At 44.7% G+C, this 18,406-nt stretch overlaps 1 protein-coding gene across 2 annotated transcripts; it reads left to right on the top strand.

Annotated features, from left to right (window-relative positions):
- Window positions 1–393: 393 nt before the first annotated feature.
- Window positions 394–13,896, top strand: CFAP20 (cilia and flagella associated protein 20). 2 transcript variants are annotated; one of them, XR_011231290.1, is made up of 6 exons: window positions 394–736; window positions 10,474–10,553; window positions 11,254–11,365; window positions 11,974–12,162; window positions 12,724–12,972; window positions 13,469–13,896. XR_011231290.1 is itself a non-coding variant. In XM_069456439.1 (6 exons), exons 1-6 carry the CDS (start codon window positions 653–655, stop codon window positions 13,472–13,474), a joined length of 582 nt encoding a protein of 193 aa, XP_069312540.1. In that variant the 5' UTR covers window positions 394–652; the 3' UTR covers window positions 13,475–13,896. The 2 variants fall into 2 exon arrangements, 1 of the variants encoding a protein (XP_069312540.1); XM_069456439.1 differs by having other exon boundaries at window positions 12,862–12,972.
- Window positions 13,897–18,406: the final 4,510 nt, after the last annotated feature.

Here is an 18,406-nt window from a genome sequence, read left to right as displayed (position 1 = left end):
GATAAAGTGCTTCTCCAGTAAAGCCACTTTCCAGGGCGCTCCGCTTTTCTTTAGCCCTCCTAACTCCTCCTAGCCCTCCAGGGGGCGGGGCCTGATCTTTACTACCCCTCACCTCACTCCCTCCCCGTTTCCATGACACCACGCAGGCGCTAACACCTTATCTTTAATCCTCTGTCTCCTCCCGCTGTCTAAAAGCAGCCCTAGGACGATAAAAAAAATTAGTTCCTTGGCAACAGAGTTCTTCTCATGAAGAGGCGGAACTAGAGGCGGGGTTTGCGAGCGGAAAGAACCGGAAGTCCGTGATCCTTGTCGCGGGATTGGGCCCCGCGCTCTCGGGGGCGGGCTCATATGGGCGGATGGATTCATTTTAAGCAGCAGGCGGCCCTCCGCCTGATTTAAGGCGGGGAGAGCGGCGCGGGCGGCAGTTGCTGTGGTTTCCGTCTTGGAGTGTCCTTCTTGGAGCTCAACTTGGGGGACGTAGCGTTCTCGCATCCACGTCCCTCCGTGAGGGCTGCAGATCGGGAGGTCAGGAGCTCAGCTACCCTTCTGCGAGCCAGGGCCGGCCCCCTGCTTTGCCTTCGCCACTCAGTGCTCGTATCTACTCCGGGCCTAGGTCGGCTCCGCGGCGGCTGAGGAGAAGGCCGCTGGCGAGATGTTCAAAAACACTTTCCAGAGCGGCTTCCTCTCCATCCTCTACAGCATCGGCAGCAAACCCCTGCAAATCTGGGACAAAAAGGTCGGGCTCGGGGCGGCGGCGGGGCGGGGTGCAGGGGCCGCGCTTCCTCCTGGTCCGGGGGCTGGGGACGGGGATTAGCTGTGTCGATTTGGGGCCTGGGAGAGGCTGGGAGGCCGCTGCTGTTCCTTGTCCCTAGCGTGGCGCGACTGAGGCGCGAGGCGGGGGCGGCGTGCTAGCGGCGTGCGGGGGGCAGGGGCTGCTTGTGGGGTGGGCGTGGCTGAGGTGTGGTTAGTACCGGGTCCCTCGCGACAGAGTCGGTCAGTCAGTTCTTTTGAGCCACCACTTCCCTGTCATCGATAGAGTGGGGTCGATAGTGCTCATCTCATAGCATGAAACGCATGAGCTGGTGTGAGGGAGCTTTGGGGACGTACAGATGAAAGGAACTGCTGTTCACAGATTCCGCAAATACTGATACCCAGTTTTGTGCCAGGCACTGTGCAGGGCGCTAGACACAGAGCCTTTGTTCGGGCACCCTTATGGAGGCATGGCCAGAAAGGCTCCAGCCAAGCCAGCGATGTTTGGGTTTCATTCATTTGCTCCCTTCCTCCCACTGATCCCAAATAAGCCAGAATTCGGTGGCCTTTGGCACCTGCTCCACACACTCTGGGACTTGGGACTTGGAGTCTGTACTTTGCCTTCAGTGCCTGATCTCCCCATCGGGAAAACTGCAGAATGGTGACAATCAAAGTCTTGTCTGGGTTAATCATCTCAGAGCCCAGTACAAGCTTCATTATCTTTATTCAGACCCCCACCAGATGGTACTGTCACTGACGCCAGGAGATGATGACCCTGTCTACTTTTTGGAGATGTTAAGTAACCTCTAACTGTCTATGAGTTGGTCTGCATTTCATTACGTTGGTATTTTGTTCCTCATGCAAATTCCCGGGCAGTCAGCGGTACCAATTTTTGAATTTAAGTTAAGGTAAGCACTCGAACGTGGAAGACAGGTGATACAGGGAATGTCCTTAGTTGTGCCCTCCGTAGGGGGGAATGGAGAGAGATGGTGTGCTGAATGGTGTTTTTATAGAGATGCACGTGGAGTAATCAAAGCAGAGTTTATTGGTAATGAATTTCATCTCAGAACAACTCCCTGTCTTCCCTCATCCACAGATGAGAGCTTTGGGCCACATAGAGCTTGGGAGAGAACTTCTGCCTGTCAACACTAGGAAATTCTACGTTCTGAGGGTGTGTTCCGCACTTTGAGGGTGGAACATAGTGTTCATTTTCATAAGACAGTTGAAAGATCTGAATGTAATGAAGTTTTTGGGCCTTAGTGTCTGTGAAAAATCTGACCATCTCTTTCAGACGATTCTATCCACAAGGTAGAGCTAATGCCAAGAATATTATTGGTTCCAGTGCTTAGTTCTAATACATAGGAAAGCCGTTCCTTACGTTTTTTTCAACATTACTGGGGTTTTCAGTTCTTTGGTTTTGTTCACAGCAGAATACAGCATTGCAAATTCTGAAACTGCACCTCTGGGTGCATATATCTGAGAACTTTGTAAGGATGTTGTCTTCCCAGCTGTGGCTTGACTCAGTTATGGGCTGTCAGAAGACATGGAGAGAGTGGCCGCGTGTGCCCGTGCACCTTGGAAACTGAATGGTAACAACGGTTATCAATATAAGGCAATTGAAATAGAGACCGCGACTTGACCTAGGAGAAGAGGTTTTCAGAGCAAGTCCGAGAACTTCCGAACACTAAAGAATTCCAGTGGTAGGGAGGCCTCAGAATTTCCGTTATGAAACTTTGATCAATTTTCCATTTTAACCCTTCTGGGCTTGATCTTATGTGGTGCATTTTATTTTTCAAATGCAACTTTTTGCCTAGTCAACATGTTTACACACAGAATATGAAAGCAAAGTAACCATGGTGCGCTGTGTCCCTTAACAGTGCCACTAGAGGTTGGATGGCACCCTAATGACATAAATACGTGTGAAAACACTGTTAAATTGATTGGCAGGGTTACATGGAGTAAATTAAACAGACGTTTTGGCAAACAAAGCCTGTAGAACACTCATTTCAAGCAAAATTCTCACACTGGTAGAAATTAATTATATGTTTCTAAGTCTTATGATTGGAAAGAGCTTAGGAGTGAGTTTGTTTTTCCCCTGGGGCAAAGGAAGGAAAGGGAGGAAAAGGGAAAGTTTGGGGCCATATCCATAGGCTTTGTTGTGTGAGTACTTTTTCTCAGCTATATTATAAAGTCCTGAGAAAATGTTGGGACTCCAGGAGTTGGAGAAACACTGGGAATTGACACACTTACCAGAGATTTATTGAGCCAGCAGCTAAGTGACAGGCATTGTGTAGACTTGGGAAGATAAAGAAGACATTTTTCCTGCTCCCAGGGAATATAGCAAAGTTGTAATGGGGCAAAGCTTAGGGGGAGGGAAGGACTGGCCGAGACCTTTACCAGTAGGTGTCTAGTCCCTGTGGTGCCTTCTTTTAGTTATTCTGATTTCATAAAACTTTACTGTTCTCCTTCCTGAGTTTATAGAGAGAGAGTTTCTATTTGGTTTCTATGAAGAATCTTGAAAATTAGGTTTGACTTCTTTTTAGGCTTTGTCTATGAATGTGAGAAGTGAATTTGCAAACTTCATTTTTGTGGGTATGGCATGCTCACAAATGTTTGTAACCCCCGCAATTTATCCCATACTCTTTGAAGTTCATTGCCCCTCTCCTCATCTCATCCTTCAAATCTCGATTTAAACATTATTTGGGGGGGGGGGACTTAAGTCTCACTTGTGCTCCTGTGGCTCTCTATATCATACTGTATGGCAGTTTTCTATTGTGTATTCCCATTAACTGCAGGTTCCTTAAGGGGAAAAATAGTGTCTTATTATTTGAAACCCTAGTGCTACGGTGTGATCAGACACCCTGGATTTGCATCCTGGCTGTTCAGTTCTAATTGACCTTGGGCAAGTACTTAAGAACTCAGTTTTCTCACGGTTATAAAGAAATGAAGATATATAAAAAATGCTTAGCAACATGAGGTATGGCATATACAGTCATGGGTCATATAACAAAGTTTTGGTCAATGACAGACTGCATGTCCAACAACAGTTCCATAATATTATAATGGAGCTGAAAATTTTCTGTTGCCTAGTGACATCATAGTCATCTTAACATCATAACACAATGCATTACTGATGTGTTTGGGAGTGGGTGTAAACAAATCTAGTGCACTGCCAGTCATATAGCATATACATTTATGTACAGTACATTATACTTGGTAAAGAACAACTATGTTACTGGTTTATGTATTTACTACACTATACTTTTTATCATAAGTATCCTACTTATTTAAAAAAAAGTTTACATTAGGTTATTAACTATGAAATGTCCAATTTTCTTAAATTTGACAGCTGATATCTCTGACATTTCACTTTGACACTTCCTGTTTTATTTTTATTGGGAAGGTATATCATCATCTTTTTTTCTTTTTTTTTTGAGACAGAGTCTTGCTTTGTTGCCCAGGCTAGAGTGAGTGCCGTGGCGTCAGCCTAGCTCACAGCCACCTCAAACTCCCGGGCTCAAGTGATCCTCCTGCCTCAGCCTCCCGAGTAGCTGGGACTACAGGCATGTGCCACCATGCCCAGCTACTATTTTCTATATATTAAATTATACAATTTCTGAAGTATGGTTTTACTATACTTACTATTCCTAGGCATCTGAATGCTAGGCTCAGTTATAAACTTTTTATTTTAGTCTTGAGCAAATCCCTCAGTTCCTTGCCATATTTAATACTACATGCCGTAACTTATTAAGTACTAACTGCAGTCACACATTGCATGGTCTGGCGCTTGCTTAACTAGTTCTTCAGGGTCACCTCACCAGGTTCCCCCTCTTAGCAGTAGCCTCCTACTAAATTGAAAGAAGTCCTGTTCTCTTTCACCTTCAAGCTTTTGTACTTCTGGTCCCTCTGCTGGGCCCCACCCCTGACCCCCTTTTCTCTATCTCTTCATTAGTCTCCAGGACAGAGTTCAAAGGCACTTTCTCAGGGGGCCTTTCCTTGACTTTCCAGGCTAAGTTAATTTATATTTATTCATAAAACCTCTACTTCTCATCACACTTGAAATTAGCTCTTGCTCTTTTGCCCAGGCTGGAGTGCAGTGGTGCGATCACAGCTCACCGCAACCCTGAACTCCTGGGCTCAAGTAATCCTCCTGCCACAGCCTCCCAAAGTCCTAGGATTACAGGTGTGTACCGCCACGCCCGGCCTACTTGAAATTAGCTTCTTCTTTTTTTTTTTTGAGACAGAGTCTCACTCTGTTGCCTGGGCTAGAGTGCCGTGGCGTCAGCCTAGCTCACAGCAACCTCAAACTCCTGGGCTCAAGCGATCCTCCTGCCTCAGCCTCCCGAGTAGCTGGGACTACAGGCATGTGCCACCATGCCCGGCTAATTTTTTCTATACATATTTTAGCTGTCCATATAATTTCTTTCTGTTTTTAGTAGAGATGGGGTCTTGCTCTTGCTCAGGCTGGTCTCGAACTCCTGACCTCAAGCGATCGGCCTGCCTCGGCCTCCCAGAGAGCTAGGATTACAGGCTTGAGCCACCACGCCTGGCCTGAAATTAGCTTCTTAAGGTCTTTGTTCCTGGCTACACTAAGTTTCCTGATAGAGAGTTTTGTAAATTTTTAAACCAAGAGCATAGAATAAATTAGGTGTTTCTTTATAATATTCCCTTAACTTCTGGGACCAGCAAATCTTACGTTTATTAAAAGACTCTTTTTTTTTTTTTTTTTTTTTTTTGAGACAGAGTCTCGCTCTGTTGCCTGGGCTAGAGTGAGTGCCGTGGCCTCAGCCTAGCTCACAGCAACCTCAAATTCCTGGGCTTACGTGATCCTACTGCCTCAGCCTCCCAAGTAGCTGGGACTACAGGCATGCGCCACCATGCCCGGCTCATTTTTTTTCTATATATATTTTTAGTTGTCCATATAATTTCTTTCTATTTTTAGTAGAGACGGGGGTCTCGCTCTTGCTCAGGCTGGTCTCGAACTCCTGACCTCCAGCGATCCACCCGCCTCGGCCTCCCAGAGTGCTAGGATTACAGGCGTGAGCCACCGCGCCCGGCCTAAAAGACTCTTATGTTTAATGTAAACATTACTTCTGGTTTGTAAGGAAAGTACCAGGAGGTTCTGTTCCCACTTACGCCTCTGTAAAACATTGAATAATATTCAGTCTTTATTGGCAATATCCTAAAAGTCCACAAGATGAGAATGTTAATTCCTGAAAGCTTCTCTGTATTTCTTTACTCTTACCTTGTCTTTCTCTCAGCTGCTGCTGTTTCTCCCCTATTCCCAAACTAAGTGTTAGCACCAGAGTCTTTTGTTGTTTTTGTTGCTGGATAGTGTTATTGCCATTGCCTGTGCCTGCTTTTAAAAATGAACACAGTCCCTCTTCAGGAAAAAAGCTTACACCCTAGATTTTATTAATAGTTAGCAAGCCTTGTTGATACATGTTAAACTGATGCACTTTCCAGTAGTAGAATTGAGTGCATTTGGACATAAAGGTAGTACAATTTTTTTCTTTCTTTTTTACCTTGCCAGGGTCAGTCAGACGATGTTCTTCATTATTCTGAGTAACAGTTTTTACTGTAATTGGACTAGGGCACAAGTTTTAGTTATACTTGCCTTTTGAATGCACTGATAGGAAAACACTGGTTAGCAGTGCACAGTTGTCCTCATGTTGACTAAGGGGTGGTATGTATATGCCCAGAGTTGCGTGTCTGCTGTCTGGACAGTCCCTGTGAAGTACAGCAAAGGGAGAGAAGCCTTTGGCCCTTGGGAGCCTGCAAGGCCCAGGCGTTGTCTGTCGAGTCGGAGCTATGCCCAGTTCTCCCTACAGAGGTCTCTCTCTGCCTTATTTCTGACTTGGAGCTGGGCCCCACACCCAGGGCAGGAACTTTCCTGCTAAACTGGACAGCTCTACTGGCTTAATGTAAATTGGAACATGTGTCATTAAGACTAGGATGCCAGATGGCTGAGGGTTCAGCTGCCCGCCAGGGTAAGGGGGTGGAGCCAGAAAAATGAAAGTGGGGGGAGGGGAAGGGAATGGATACAACTCCTGTTATTTTTAAATCACTCACAGAAATATATAGCATCAGCTGGCTTCCTCCCTATCCCAGTAGTATTTTTTTTTCCCTCTCTCAGCTTAACCCTCCTCCCTGGGGCTTACACTGGGGGAAAAATATCAGTGTTCTTTATTAGTTGCCCCAGCAACCATGGAAAGCCTGGGAGAGTGATTGTAAGACGAGCTTGAAGGTTCAGTCACTTCGTGGTGTCTGCAGAGGCTGAGAACCATTCTGATCTGTAATCGCCCGTTAACTGGGTTCTGAAGCTGCTTGAGTACCTCCAGCTTATGGGAAGGGGAATGGGAAATTCATGAAATTAAAAAATGAATGAGATTGGCTTTAAATTTTTTTTTTTTTTTTTGAGGAATAGAATACTTATAGGCCATACTTTGATAATGGGACCGTGTTATGAATAAAAAGAATTAACAAGTCAAAAACAGGTCTTTCTGATTTAGAGGGACATAAAATAAAACATGCTTCTACCATGAGCAATAAATAAATGCTGACCAGTTCATTTTCTTTTCATCCGAAAGCCAGGCCTGCCCAGTGACCTTTGAGCTGGAAGAAGCTAAGGGGAGGAAGTTTGCTTTCTGAGGACATGTATCTTATTGTATGTGTTTGTCGGAAGCTGGTGTGAGGAGAGGGGGTTGCTTCCTGGAAGACCTTTATAATTTAAGGCAGTGATAACCAGATTGCCAGGGTGGTTGGGAGGCCTTGCCTCAAATTGCTGACCCCCACTTTCTACATTGATCCTACTTTTAAAGCCTAGAGTGGAGGCTTTGGGAAGGTTCCTACCCTCTAATGCTCATGTCTTTGATTAATTGCCCCCCTACCCTAGTCTTTTTTTTTTTTTTTTCCCCCAGTGAGTTTGTATTTGCAGCCCTTTGAACTTACAAAGCAGAAAAATCATAATTTATTAGCAAATCAACTTAATTTGATTTTCATCCTCTGGAAACACTGGGGATACTAGTGTTTTTCTTTGGGCTCTCAACTTTCTCTTTGGACAAAGCTCTGTTTAGTTTGTCTTATCACCAGCCAGGTTTAAATTTTAGAAAGACTGATGGGTACTCCTTCAAAAAAGCTGCCTTACCCCTCCGAGTTCTCTTGTGAGACACATCAATTTATTTTGTAAGTGTTAACTTTGTGAGCGTGGTTGTTAGCTAATAATGCTGAAAAGGAAAGAAATCTCTTTAGGAAGTTATCAAAAGTCCATCTAAAAGTTAGCTTGCCTCTGGAGCAGAAGCTTAGAATACTACGGAGTCTATTCTAGCTTCCAGTATTGGCTTCTGCGGCGGTGTAAGGCTTTGTTTTCTTTTGTAAAGACCTGAATAGGTCAGAATTGCTGGAGCGTTCCAGTGAAGTCATCTGCTATAAACTTTGAGATGGGCAGAAGGCAGATTCCCTAACATTTCCTCCCTGTGAGATCTGGCTGGTCTTTCTGGAGCTGAGGAGGACTCTTGTTGACTCTGGCCTGAGAGACCTTGGGGGATGTAAGATTTGAGGCCATGCTTTAAAACAATGTTGGCTACACAGCAACATGTTGCTTTTTAGCAATAGTAGTCTTCAGGCCCTAATTACTTCTTAATCTTTTCAATTTAACCATCTATTTGATCTTTATGGTATGTTGCTTTTTAAGAAACAATGGTTATGTTATTGAATAATTAGTGGTATGTTATAAAAGTAGTGTTTACATCTTGTTGGCATACTGCCAGCTCTTAGCAGTGGGGCTGCTCACATTATTTGGGAATAATTTCTTGATTAATTCTTTCTTCACCAACGAGTCTGCCTGATTTTCCACAGAAAATATAGGGGGAATATCCCAACTTTGGGAGCATTTAGATGGAGAACGAGGTGGGCAGTGTTGGCATGTTCCACACATACCCGAGCCTTTGTGCTCTTAATCTCCCTTGGAAAGAGGCCCAGAATTCAAAGCAGGAGGGCACTAAACATTGTGAGCTTTGTTTCAATGTGACGTTTGTGTCTTGAGAAACCAAGAAATGCTACATTGGCAGAGGCAGGGGTCCTGTCTAGCCCCGCGTTCTGTCTCTGACAGTGGGCACCAAAGGATGTTTTATGGGAAAGCATTCTTCATGCTGGCAGCCTCATGGGCTTTGTGATGTATCTCTGCCTTCCTATAATAGTCCATGGTGGATATGTTATCCAGGAACTTTTTAAAAACCGTCCTTGAACCTATTCATATGTGCCAACTCTTAGGGTGACAAATTCCAGAAGTCAGCAAATATTTGAATGCTTAGTTTATGCCTAGCACAGTACTAAGCATTGTAGAAGACAAGTGATGCTTAATGACTGTTCTGTATTCTTGCTTGAGCTTATACTGTTTTAAGGAGACAAGACTTAGTCGTAGTTGTAGAAGCGGGTGGGCAGTGATATCAGATGTCATCTGGAGAATACCAAGCACACCACAATTAGATCAAACTCACAGTAACAGAGTTCACAGAAACTAATGTCTAAAAACAGAATGCCATATAATTAATAATCTGTGTTGAAAAATACAACTGTCAGACCCAACACTGTTGTCTGTGTGCACATCAATGGAAAGCCAAATTGTAATCAGAAGGCTGATTAGTGAACAAGGAGAGCTTTAGTCATTCTGATTGCATCACTGAAGATGACAGCCCAAAGCAGCCGTTTTCATAATACCTAGGAAAAGACCATATGTTTGTCTTTCTAATGTCTCTTGTGCTAAACCTAGTTGAACTTTTTCATGTGCTAATACATTCAGCCCTAACATCCTGCCCTGTTTCCAAAGGGCCTTTGCATATCTCTGCTCTGTCCATATTAGGTGCTTAAGAGTTTAATGCTTGAAGATAATTGTTCTTTCCTAAATATTTTGAGAGGAGGAATCTGTATTAAATATTGATTCCTCCACATCATGTACCTCCTACATGTGCAGCAAACAATACAAAACAGTGTAGACGAAATGCTAAATGATGTATTCTAAACAACATGAGCCAGAAAAACAAATCAGAGAAAAGAGAGGTCAGTGTGGGCTGAAAATGCTGAAGGAGGCATCTGTGTGTGACACAGATGGGACTTGAATTCGTATTTGAAAAAGTAGAAAATTAGGGAAACAAAGATAATGAAACATGAAGTAGGAGTAAACCCAGGGGAGGAATGTTTTCATCGTTTGTTGCCACCCTCCTTCTCAGTGACACTCAGCTTTGACCTTTCTGACCAAAGAAATACGAGGCAATATGGGGCAGTGGAAAGCCTGGTAAATCCTGAGTCTCCTACTTAGGATCTGTCATTTGTAGTTGCTGGGTGCCAATGTCCACATTTGTAAAATGGAACTACCTTATTGTTATGTTGTGAGGATTGAGAGAATATGTATGAACATTCCTGGTGCATAGTAAGCACTCAGTAAATATTAGTTGAATTTAAATTGAGTAGATTTCTTCGGGAAGAAATTTATCCTGATTTACAGATTGCTGAATTACCTGGGACTCCCGTGGTGGTTGATGGATCCTGTATAGAGGTAACAGCATGGCTTCCTTACATGTAAGCTTTGGCATATAGTGTTACAGACTTCTATGCTGTGCCCCTTGGGCTACTGTGGTTTTTCTTAAATGGTCCTATTCAGCTTTCAAAATCTTTACAATGTTGTTGCCAAATATGTCAGTACCAATATAATTATCTTCCCTGTAGGTGCGGAATGGCCACATCAAAAGAATCACTGATAATGACATCCAGTCTCTGGTGCTAGAGATTGAAGGGACAAATGTCAGGTAGGTTGCCAATTCTGTTCTCCCAGAGACATCATATACCAGGAAGGCAGTATATCATAAAAGTTAATAGCACAAACTGCCAAGTCAGACTGCCTGAGTGAATCCAGCTCTGCTACTTGGAGCTTATGTTATTTAATCCCCCAGGCCTTAATATCTTCATCTGTAAAATGGGGAGAATAATAGTATGTTTTCCTTACAGGGTTATTGTGAGGATTAAATAAGTGAATATGTATAAAACACTTAGAACCATGCTTAGCTCATAGTAAGCACTATGTATTAGCTATGTTATTACTGTTTAACCACAGTGTGTGTTGGGAGGCGTGGGTGGGGTTGTACTGATCATTCAGTGGGTGGCCAGTGTGGTTTTCAGTGCCACGGTGGTCTTAGTTTTGGTTTTCTAAAATTTGGTGACACTCTCGGACCATAATTGAAGTCTTCTCTCACTGGAAGAACTTCCTAAGATCCACTGGTCTGGCTCTGTTTTTCAGATGTTTTATTGTTTATGTTAAGCTTTTGTTTCTGAGTCCAGCATTTTTTAAAGCATCAGCTGACTCAAGGGTTGAGGGACTCATTGAATTACTTATCCGAATCTTTTAGATCTTCTTTCCAGTTTATCCTCTTGGACCATGTGTTATTGTTGTACATACCACAAAGGAAAAAAGACAAGTTGTATGTTTACTGGTATTTCGTTTCTCTACAGTACCACATATATCACATGTCCTGCAGACCCTAAGAAGACACTGGGAATTAAACTTCCTTTCCTCGTCATGATTATCAAAAACCTGAAGAAATATTTTACCTTCGAAGTACAGGTAAGTATGTGCACATAACTGTGTCCACTCTTGGCCATACCAAAGAGATAGCTTTCAACTCACAGGAAAAACTAGCCCTACAAAAGCATCTGTCCTTATGTATGTGTTCTTTTCTGCCTCTACTATATGCTTGATGCAGTCCTTGTTATTATGACATAAATTTGGTATTAGTAATGGAAATTTAATGGCAGGTTTTTAAAGAAACAAGTAAGCACCTAGAAAATCTAATAAATAGCTGCAAGATTTCAAGCTTGAGATAGCATAGTGTCCATTTGGGGAATAATTATTTAATATTGGGTCACTGTTCACTATTTTAGTATTTTTGATTTTTCAAAGGGAAGAATGTTTATGAAATCATTCTATGGCTTAAGAGCCTGCCGGGTGTGTCATATGTCATAACAGCTGGCGTTGCCTTGGCAACAAACAAGATAAACTTGCTACTTCCGGGCCATCTGCATCCAGTGTATGACCTGTATCTGTCTGTTTATTCTCCCCTGGGTCTCAGCCTTGGGAAACTAGGCTATGGGAGTTCAGCCCCTTGTCTTAACAAGGTTGTTTGCTTCTTCCAAGATGGAGTTAATGCTACTTTTCTTCTCTGTATTTCACAGGTACTAGATGACAAGAATGTGCGTCGACGATTTCGGGCAAGTAACTACCAGAGCACTACCCGGGTGAAACCCTTCATCTGTACCATGCCCATGCGGCTGGATGATGGCTGGAACCAAATTCAGTTCAACTTATCAGACTTCACCCGGCGAGCGTATGGCACAAATTACATCGAGACCCTAAGAGTGCAGGTATCGCTCCTTTTCCAAATGGAGCCCAAAATTGGGGGTGCAGGGGGTATCCACTATCTGATACTGGCTTGTGGCCCATATAGCAGAACAGTATGGGTTTCTGGCCAAAGTTCCCAAGTCACTGTCCAGGGAGCTTTGGCTTCAAAAAGGTCCAGGAGGCGGGCGCGATGGCTCACATCTGTAATCCTGACACTCGGGGCGGCCAAGGCAGGAGGATCGCTCGAGGTCAGGAGTTCGAGACCAGCCTGAGCAAGTGCGAGACCCTGTCTCTACTAAAAAATAGAAAGAAATTAACTGGACAACTAAAAAGTTAGCCGGACATGTTAGCGCATGCCTGTCGTCCCAGCTACTTGGGAGGCTGAGGCAGTAGGATTGTATGAGCCCAGGAGTTTGAGGTTGCTGTGAGCTAGGCTGACACCATGGCACTCTAGCCCGGGTAACAGAGTGAGACTCTGTCTCAAAAAAAAAAAAAAAAAAAAAAAAAAAAAGGTCCAGGAAATATTTAGGAGTCTGCTCAGATATAGTGGGTGAATACAGTAAGCAAAATCTCCCTCTTGCTAGAATCCACCCCTAAGCCAAGCCAAGGAGATCTCAAAAGAGAATAAGCTTTTACAGTACCATGAGAGGGCCTGTAGACAAATGAGGAAAAGAGGGAAATCAGGCATGTTTAACCTCTCAAAATAAGCCTTGCATCCACAGATCCATGCAAACTGTCGGATCCGACGGGTTTACTTCTCAGACAGACTTTACTCAGAAGACGAACTGCCCGCGGAGTTCAAACTGTATCTCCCAGTTCAGAACAAAGCCAAGGTAAGCCGGCCTTCAGGGAAGGCCAAACAGTGAGCTGGGGGAATTGCGCTTCTGGAAAGTGCTCTAGTCTAAGAGTTCAGCTACAGAGCCTCTCTATGTTGACACTTCGGGCACCTTTATGTCATAAGATCTTAAGTTTTCTTCCAACATCAGCACTGAATCAGGAATGATCTTATGAAATGTTCTGTTATTACTGTCTCCACCTTCACAAGGTGATCCTGCCCTTCCTCGGGAGCATCCTGCTGCTTCCTGTTCACCTTTTTCAAAGAATATCCTCCATCTGAACCTCTTTATCAGTCCAAAATTATCAGCTGATGGGTCCTCTCTAACACAATAGTGGGTGCTTCCATGCCTGCCTGCTGTGGACATGTATGCCTTCCCCACAGCCTAGTGTCCACTCGAGTGTCACCAGAGGTAGGGGGCTGGTGGCACTGACCATTATTTTCCAATAGCTTAAACTGATGCCTCTTTTGTGTTTTTTTCCCCCCCCTTCCAGCAATAACTGGAATACAACCCTGGATGTGACTTCTTAGTTTAAAAAAGAAACTGTCTGGAGGACAATGCAAAAGCATATTTGTATTAGTTCACTCTGCTATAGTTCTTTTATTTACTACTTGGTGTCCTTTGTCGTGGACACCAGTGACCATGCCATATCTCTGCAATCGCATTGTAAATACAGCGGGGGATAAGCAGTCCTGTGAGTGATAAGTGAATGCTGGAGTTTATCCTGCTGCCCGCCCCAGAGTGTGGGGAGATACATTTACCATGAACTTAACAGAATTAAAGATGTACGTAAGGCAATTTCAGACCAATATTTCTTCCGATGGTTTATTCTTTGTTTTATATATTATCTAAATATATGTATATGCTGTGTAATACTCATAATCTGGAAATGAATAAAATGTTATATTCTTGGTTTGTAAATTTTTTCCTAGCTTGTCTTTTTTAATGGTTTTGTTTCCTGTGTTATGAAAATAGCATACATTTCATGCTGTGACATATCTTGCATTGAGCATTTAAAGAACAAGACTGGCTAGGCACTTGGCTCATGCCTGTAATCCCAACCCTTTGGGAGGCCAAGGTGGAAGGATCACTTGAGGCCAGGAGTTCAACACCAGCCAGGGCAACATAGCAAGACTCCATTTCTAGAAAAATAAAAAAATCAGCCGGATGTCATGGTGCATACCTGTAGTCCCAGCTACTTGGAAGGCTGAGATGGAAGGATCACCTGAGTCCGGGAGTTTGAGGTTACAATGATCTATGATCATGCTACTGTACTCCAGCCAGGGCAACAGAGCAAGACCTTCTTAAAAAAAGAAAAACATCTATGCAGTTGACCCTTGAACAATGTGGGTTTGAACTATATAGGTTCACTTACATGCAGATTTTCTCTTGCCTCTGGCACTCCTGAGATAGCAAGAGCAACCACTCCTCCTCTTCCTCCTCCTCCCCCACCTCCTCAGCCTGTCAACATGGAGACTATGAGGATGAAGACCTTTATGATGATCCACTTCCACTTAATGAATAGTAAATATATTTTCTCTCATTTATGATTTCGTATTAACATTTTATTTTCTCTAGCTAACTTTATTGTAAGAGTATAGTATATAATATATATAAAAAACATACAAAATGTCTTAATTGACTGTGTTATCAGTAAAGCTTCCGGTCAACAATAGGCTATCAGTAGTTAAGTTTTGGGGGAGTCAAAAGTTCTTTACAGATTTTTGACTGCACAGGAGGTTGGTGCCCCTAATCCCTGCGTTGTTCAAGGGTCAACTGTTTGCACTGATTTGGATCAACTTTCAAGATAAACTAAATGGGAAAAAAAAAAATAGTGTACCATCAGTAGCATCACGTTGCCAGGTAGGGGTTGGGTCCTAAGTTGACATATAGTCCAAATTGCTCTTGACCACCTTAGGAAGGTGTCATTTTCAAACCCCACATGTTCTCTCCAAATAATCAACACATCTAGTATCCTCAGGGTTGGAGCAGATCACCATTTCCCTAGTTGAGTTCCGGATGAAGTCCTTGGCTTGAGTGTAGGGACTTTAAACACTAGAATATTGCATGAAGGAACTGAAACCTTACACCACTTTTGCCACTGGTGCTTATTCTGGGGCAGTTGCCTGTGTAGTGGAATGACACTGGCACTGGTCCTTTTTTTTTTTCCTCTTGGCCAGGCACAAGTAGTTAAATTTGCAAAAGTTAAGCACTTACATGATGCAACTCTACTGTATGTAACATTTCTGAGAGGAATGCAGTTTGGGGGCAGAGAAGAGGTATGTGGATAGATACACCTAGGTGATCTTGAAGGACACAGAAGAACTGGTACAGTGTTTACATCTGGACAGAATTTTTTTTTATCACTTGTATTTTTTTTATACTATAAAAATGATTTTTTGGGAACGGTAATATTTATGCAATAAAAATGTCAAAGTCAGTGAGAGAGCAAAAGGCCATTCCAGATACTGTTCTCTCCCCCAGACACTCCCCTTGGGTTTGGTTTCGTTCCACAGGGATGAGACTGGAATTGTGGGCACCTGCCATTTTGACTTTGGTTGGAGGTAAAAACACCAAGTTCTGAAGTTTGTCATGACTGTTGCTGCTTCCTGAGAAGCTGAATGGCAAGAGGCACAGGTCTGTGTCCGTATGTATCGTCCAGTGTATGCTCTGGGTAAGCTTGACCAAATCGCTGAGCAGGGTGGGGGCTACAGGAGATGGAGGGGTGGAGGGGAGGGTGTTCCTCTGCCACCTCATGTGACCCTCACTGAGTATTCATTTCTCCTCATGGTTGTCAAGCACCTGGTACTCAGGTGGGCATGGTTAAGACAACTGTCCCCTTCTCTTCATGCTAACCACCGGCCTGGAGCCACCTTCCCCACGATGCTGCCCCCCTCCTTTGAGAGGCTAGTCGTTCAGCATCACAGAGCACCCCTCAGCCCAGAAGACAGCCTGCTCTGGCAGGGCCAGCCCCCATCAATCTGAACGTTGTCCTGCTTCTCCGTCCTAACATGTTAGCATTCCCCCGTCAGCCTCCGTGCGCCTGTCTCCCTAGCTTTCTGGGTTCCAGTGGGAATCCTCAGAAATGAGTGGGGGTGGCCAGTGGCTTCAACAGAGCCTCTTGTCTCCGGCCACTGTATAGTGAAATCTTCCCTCCCATCTGGAGTCTGTTATGCAATGAAAGATGCTTTTGTGGTGGCAAGAAAACCCGGGTTAACTTCACGTCGTCTGGGTGCCAGGATATCAGTGAAGTGCTCCTGGAAGTTCAGGGAAAGACAGTGCGGCACTCTCCTCCACACAGAGCCCCTTTCACCCCGGGGCACTTGTCAGACTATGTATGGGCATTACGTCACCGCCCTCTTTGGGGTGGCAGGGGCAGCTGCGGACTTCCCAGATGCCTCACATATCCAGCCCAGAGGAAGTGCGGGGGCGCCGAGGGCCGCGGGACGTATTATCTAAGCTGGCCCCAGGCCAGGGTGAATAGTGGCATCAGTGACCACAGGGCCCCTTGCCGTCAGCTTTCCAGCTCACCAGGAAAATGACAACTCCCTGTGAGGCTGAGGGAAGAAGGACAGGACAGCTTGCTGGGGCTGGGGCCTCCCTCGTGGAGCTTGGGCCAGGGGGATCTTGGATCTTGGTAATTGGACCAGGCACAGTTGTCTTACCCAGCTCCTTGGAAGTCATGGTGTGTTTTAGAAGGAATCGCTTTCTAAATAAGGGAGCGTGAGTTAATTGGCCTAGATGTGAAGGAGAGCGTGTAGTGGTTCCCAGCAGGGCTCCTGGGGAGCAGGTCTACTGTGGCCCTTACTTGCCACTGTCGTATTGACTGCCTCCTCCACAGCCAGGCTAGAAGACTGGCCGGTGCCACACCAGTCCCCTTCAGGGGCATTGAGGGATGCAAGTACGCCAGAGAACAGCTCCCAAACTGATTGCCCTGGCACCCCAGTGGCTTTAGCCAAAAGGCTTACGTGCCAGGAAATTCACTGAAAAAGATCCTAGAGCTCTTGTCTGCATCCCCGCCATCCTCAGGTAACTGATGACAATGAAGCCCAGACAGAAACCCAGAGAGAGGTGGGCTAGCCCCTCTAATAGTCTCGGGGGTGGGACAAGGACCCAGTTCACCTGATGAGAGTCATATGCCATCTCTGTCCTCCCTTGTATTGGCGTCCCCCTTCCTCAAGGAGTAGAGCCAGCTCTGCCTTGGCAGTGAGGGCTGGCCTGGTTAGTCCCCAAGTATTTGCATATTAGCTGAACTCCAGGGCCTGAGGCTGAGGCTAAAAAGCTCATTTGTGTTTAATTAATGAATCGTGAAAGTAATGCGTGCTCATGGTAAGTTCAAACTGTACAAAGAATATGAAGGAAGATATAAGTCCTAGTTCCCATTTCTGAAATGAAAGTATTTGAATGTATTAATTAGAATACAGTTGCCCTTTCTTCCTGCACCTAGCCTTCCAGCATGAACAGCCTTTCCAGTTTCCTGGTCCACTCATTTGTGTTCTCCCAGGAGCCTGGGAAGGCCTGGCACTGGGGGGCAATTCTAAGGGAGATGGCACAGACAGCACCTCACATTGGTGCAGTGCTGTCCGGGTGGCGGCGTTTTCATGCCTGTTCCATTTGGCGCCCTCGGGATCCTGCAGCCCCATCCACAGACAAGCACCAGTTACAAGGCTCGTGTAGGCTGCATAGCTCATGTAGGCCAGGCCTGGGAATAAAGCCCAGGGCTTCCTGCTAGGAAGGCCAGGCCCCCGCTGCTCACCAAGCATCTAGAATAGACTTAATGGGGGACACAGTGGAAAGCTCCCAGCACCTTCCCCACAGGAAGACGAATCTGCAGAATTCTAATTCACATTTTCAGATTGTGTTGCTGTGCTAGGCCCCGGCTATATTTTAGTTGCTGCGTAGAGATTTGGGTATGTACAAGTAGCCACCTTAAGTGGGTGAGTTCTAGAAGAGAAGTGGCGATGTGCTGTAGGGGAGGAGAATATAGGATTTAGAGTTTACCAGGTGTGTAGTAACATTAGCAGCTAATACTTACTGAAAGCTTTCAACAGGCCAGGCAATGTTTCAAGCACTTTGCATGTATTACTTTACTGAATTATCATAACACTGAAGTAGGAACTATTTCCCCCATTTTATAGATGAAGAAACCAAGGTGCAGAGATCAATGTGCCCAAGGTCACACAGTGACATACCTCTAGTGGTAGAAGCAGGTTTCAAGCTCAACCCACTTAAATCACTCCACTGCTTTGGCCCGCTGTTTCCTCCTCAACAAAATGAGCCTGATGATAAAACACGTGAAACTCACCTCAGAGCTGGGCTGGAAGAGAAGTCCACATACAACAGATTATAGCAATTACGTTATCTTCACACAGTGGAATACTACACTGCAACGAAAAGGAACAAATGACAGCTAGGTGCAATGACATAAAGG

Source organism: Eulemur rufifrons, chromosome 23 (assembly GCF_041146395.1).
Source record: "Eulemur rufifrons isolate Redbay chromosome 23, OSU_ERuf_1, whole genome shotgun sequence".
In the NCBI taxonomy this organism is placed as follows: Eukaryota; Metazoa; Chordata; class Mammalia; order Primates; family Lemuridae; genus Eulemur; species Eulemur rufifrons.
The sequence above is the reverse complement of the archived record's forward strand: the minus strand, read 5'-3'. Positions and strand labels throughout refer to the sequence as shown.

Excerpts from the sequence above, each read along its gene's own strand:
- CFAP20 (XM_069456439.1), top strand. The coding sequence starts at position 653 with ATGTTCAAAAACACTTTCCAGAGCGGCTTCCTCTCCATCCTCTACAGC. Across the intron at positions 10,554-11,253 it reads ATTGAAGGGACAAATGTCAG|TACCACATATATCACATGTC; the intron begins GTAGGTTGCCAA and ends GTTTCTCTACAG. Across the intron at positions 12,163-12,861 it reads TCGAGACCCTAAGAGTGCAG|ATCCATGCAAACTGTCGGAT; the intron begins GTATCGCTCCTT and ends TTGCATCCACAG.